This window comes from Calonectris borealis, chromosome 3 (genome assembly GCF_964195595.1).
Source record: "Calonectris borealis chromosome 3, bCalBor7.hap1.2, whole genome shotgun sequence".
Classification (NCBI taxonomy): domain Eukaryota; kingdom Metazoa; phylum Chordata; class Aves; order Procellariiformes; family Procellariidae; genus Calonectris; species Calonectris borealis.
The window spans coordinates 4,396,960-4,400,491 of record NC_134314.1 but is presented as its reverse complement, the minus strand read 5'-3'; the positions used below and the strand labels follow the sequence as shown (position 1 = coordinate 4,400,491).

General features: G+C 43.9%; 1 protein-coding gene across 1 annotated transcript; it reads right to left on the bottom strand.

The window, feature by feature from the left end:
* Window positions 1-926: 926 nt before the first annotated feature.
* Window positions 927-3,011, bottom strand: LOC142081301 (interleukin-17F-like). The gene is made up of 3 exons (XM_075148005.1): window positions 2,985-3,011; window positions 1,794-2,038; window positions 927-1,187 (listed from the first exon to the last, which is right to left on the bottom strand). The coding sequence occupies exons 1-3, from the start codon at window positions 3,009-3,011 to the stop codon at window positions 950-952; spliced, it is 510 nt and encodes a 169-aa protein (XP_075004106.1). The 3' UTR covers window positions 927-949.
* Window positions 3,012-3,532: the final 521 nt, after the last annotated feature.

The window sequence follows — 3,532 nt, the reverse complement described above, 5'->3', positions numbered from 1 at the left end:
CCTGTATAACCTCACTTCACCCCTTTTTTGCATCTTTTCATCTATTTAGGCTGCAAGTTCTCTTGCGCTCACTCTTACTCATATCACTGCACCGGGAAAAGCCTGATCTTTGCTGAAATCTCTCAGTGCTACTTCAGCACAAACCCATTCTCTGTGTCTTCTTTCATTTTGCGCTACCATAAAACAACACTCTTTTAAATAAAATACAATTTTTATTCAGTGGATAAGTTATTGAATAAATACAGATAAACATTTACCATTTTTTTGGTACTCTGAGCACACACAAAGCCATAAATACAGATAAATAGAAGATATAAATAGAAATATAAACACTCGTTAGTTCTTTGCCATGTTAACGCTCAATGCAATTGGACTCCATTCTCTCCAAAAATGCTCTGGAATAAGTCAGAATAAGTGACACAAACCCAGACTGCGATGAGAATCAGGCCTAGTGGCACTTATTTACACTAGAAATACACTAGTGAGCAGGGATGGCCAGAGAAGGAAAAGGGGATGAGGAAGGGAGGGAAAAGGTGCAGGAGGAAGAATTTTTTGGTGGCAGTGTGCTGGTTGACATGTATACATTAGGGCAATTTACTGCCAAGGACAACTTTTGAAACTATAATTCATTTGATTCACCAAACTGATATAAGCCACAATGAAAAAAAAAGCACTGCTTTACTCCCTCCCTGCTTGGAGTCACAAACAAAACTTTTCCTCCATCTCCCTCTCTCCCCTCCATCACCAGCTACCGGTGATTCCCATTCTAAAATCCATAAATGAACAACAGCAAGAATCAGTACTTTCAGGAGGTAATTTGCTCAGATTTAGAAAGGAAATGTCATGTTGAATTCCTGGGATGCACGGTGGGCGACTGTGGGATGTCTCCAAAGGGATGTTCGTAGGAGATATTTCTTCTTCCCCACGTTGTCTCTCCTACTTATCCCGCCTAGGACTGGTGGTGGATGACTGGAGTGGCACACGTGCAGCCCACGGTGATGACTTTCTTCTCCAGGCGGTAGGTGGGCAGGCAGCCCCGCTGCTCCCGCCGGAGGACGAGGATCTCCTGTTGGATGGGGACGGAGTTGAGGCTGTGGTCCTCCTGCCCCAGTGGGTTCACGCAGCCGGAGAGGCGGCACTCGGCGTCAGCGATCAGCTGGGGGAAGCGATTGGGGTCCTCGTCGAGCCTGGGGATGGGGACACAAAAGGGTTTTATGCACTTGCACAACACGGTTTGGCACAATCTTCTTGTTTATCTCCATGAAAGGACCATACTATTTACCTGTGTATCCTCATTATGAGACAAGGCCAAAGAATTTCCCTATCCTCAACGTTTTTAGAATGATTTCCTAGAAATGGAATCAATTTTGGGAGGGTAATACTGCCATATCATTCTTTAGTAGTTGAATGGAGTGGAGCTGGGTGAAATACTGAACTGATCGCAAGTGGACCATTCATTTTTGTTGATTTTTGTTTTAATTTCAACATTCAGAAATTTTTTTCAGCTATGAAAATGTAAAATTACGATGTACTGTCACCTTTCTTTCCCTAGAGGAATAATTCTTTGGCAAAGATTGACAAGATGATTAGAAACCATTCCAATGATGTCCCCTTGCACTGCAAACAGTTTCTCTTGGAGAAATCTCACCCAACATCAGAAAGAAAGTGTGTGTCAAGAACTGTTTGCAATATTCACGGGACTCCAGACATATGCTGAGAACCGGCCATCGTTCACCACAAAAAACATCTGTGTAGCGCAGCCATTGTCATTTAGATAACAACTAAACAGTTACCTGTAATCCCAAGGAGCAAGAGACCGGTTCCTGACATCATGGACCATCCTAAAGGCGTGATCTGAATTGCTGATACGTATGTCAACTTTCACCGTTGTAGGGAATTTGAGATCCTTTTGATTCAGGCAATCTTCACTAAGCCTCACAGAGCCACCATCCTTGATGAGTCGAGGATGAACTACCCTCCCATGGGGTGAGCTTCTTACGGTGAGTGCCAGGACCAGCACCAAAAGCAGTGATCTAAACTGGGAGAGAGAAAGGTGTCATTGACTCAGTTCAGTCGAGAGAGAGAGCACAGAGAGCCACATCTTGACTAGACTATATGGACCATCAATGGACCATATAACTAGCAAGAGGAGAAGGATGCAGAATATAAGTCCCATCCTGAATTCCTTCATTGCTATAATCAGCGCTGGGCAGTGGCTGATCTTCATACTTATATTTGGGCGAGACAGGCCAGCATGAGCAAATAGTGCAATGATGCTAACAATACTCGTCACAACGGATGCTAAACTTGCTTCAAATTCCGATTCATAGCTGGTGCTACAGCAAGAAGAGCATCTCTCCAACAAGCTATGAAAGGTCCTCCTCAGCAGCCAAACAGCAATGTCTTATGATCTACGAGGTGGGGTAAGGACTCAGCTGACCCCATGCTTAAACTTAGAAACCTAGGTAAGCCATATGCTTTCTCAGGACGGGGAAGGTTGGCCACCTAGAAGCCATCTGCTGGAAATATCCTTTTCTTGATGAAATCTGAGATTCTTGAGCCATTTCCAAGGGTTTTGGGAAAAGAAGACAGATAAATGCAAAGCTTTTAATAAAATCACAAGAGTTGACAGTGCTGCAAATACTATCCAGGTTGAAATTCAAATACATTCGCTTCAAAATGACATTTTAGCAATTTTGATAGTATGTTGTCTGAGAAAAGGACTGTCTCTCCCAATCACACATCAGCAGTGCTGCCCTTACAGATAAATAATGGATAGTCCATTGCCTCCTTGTCACTCTAGCACCAAACCCATTTGCAAAAGCTCAGGACAGAAAGACGTATCAGACAGACCTAGCATCCCATTCAGCTCCCACTAAGACCAACGAGGGTTGCTCCTAGATAACAGCATTGTGGGACCTGCATTCTGCTTTTATTCTTGCAGCAAATATGTCTTAACCCTTATACCAAATGTAAGTACTTACCACCGCAGCGTAGCTGGCAAAAGCCATGGCAACGTCTCTGCTGCTTTAGGCGGATGCACACGGTGACAGAGCACAAGAGTTCTCCTCTGAGACCTCTTCCACTCTGCGTGTGTCTCAAAGCCAGTTGTGGTCTCCTTTTTATAGTGAAGTTCAACCACTACCATCCTTTCCATCGCAGCATATAGCTGGCTTACCTGACCCGAGGTTAGGAGCTGATACTTCATTTTCTAGCCCACTTCATTCTGCCTACCTCCAGGAAGGGGAGGGCAGACACTATGTCATCAGAATCTCAAATCAGCATATACACTTTATTCAGACAGATAAAGAGATAAGGGAAGAAAAGGAGAAAAAAATTTGTTCAGGCAGGTTTTTTTTTTCCCCTTCCCACCCCCTCTTTCTAATATTAACGTTCTCTCACCACAAACACATTTGTCGGTGCATTTCCACATGCTTCACACAAACCAAACAGCAGAGATCAGCAAGCTGCAAAGTCAGGCACCCAACGAGGGTTTCAAAATGAGGACAGGACATGGAACTGCACAGTTTAA

What these genes read in the sequence shown, in the direction of transcription:
- LOC142081301 (XM_075148005.1), bottom strand. Translation starts at nt 3,011, where the DNA reads ATGGCTTTTGCCAGCTACGCTGCGGTG. An exon ending in TTGCCAGCTACGCTGCGGTG is followed by an intron (nt 2,039 to 2,984) that starts GTAAGTACTTAC and finishes TCTCTCTCCCAG; the next exon opens with TTTAGATCACTGCTTTTGGT. An exon ending in CTTGCTCCTTGGGATTACAG is followed by an intron (nt 1,188 to 1,793) that starts GTAACTGTTTAG and finishes CCCCATCCCCAG; the next exon opens with GCTCGACGAGGACCCCAATC.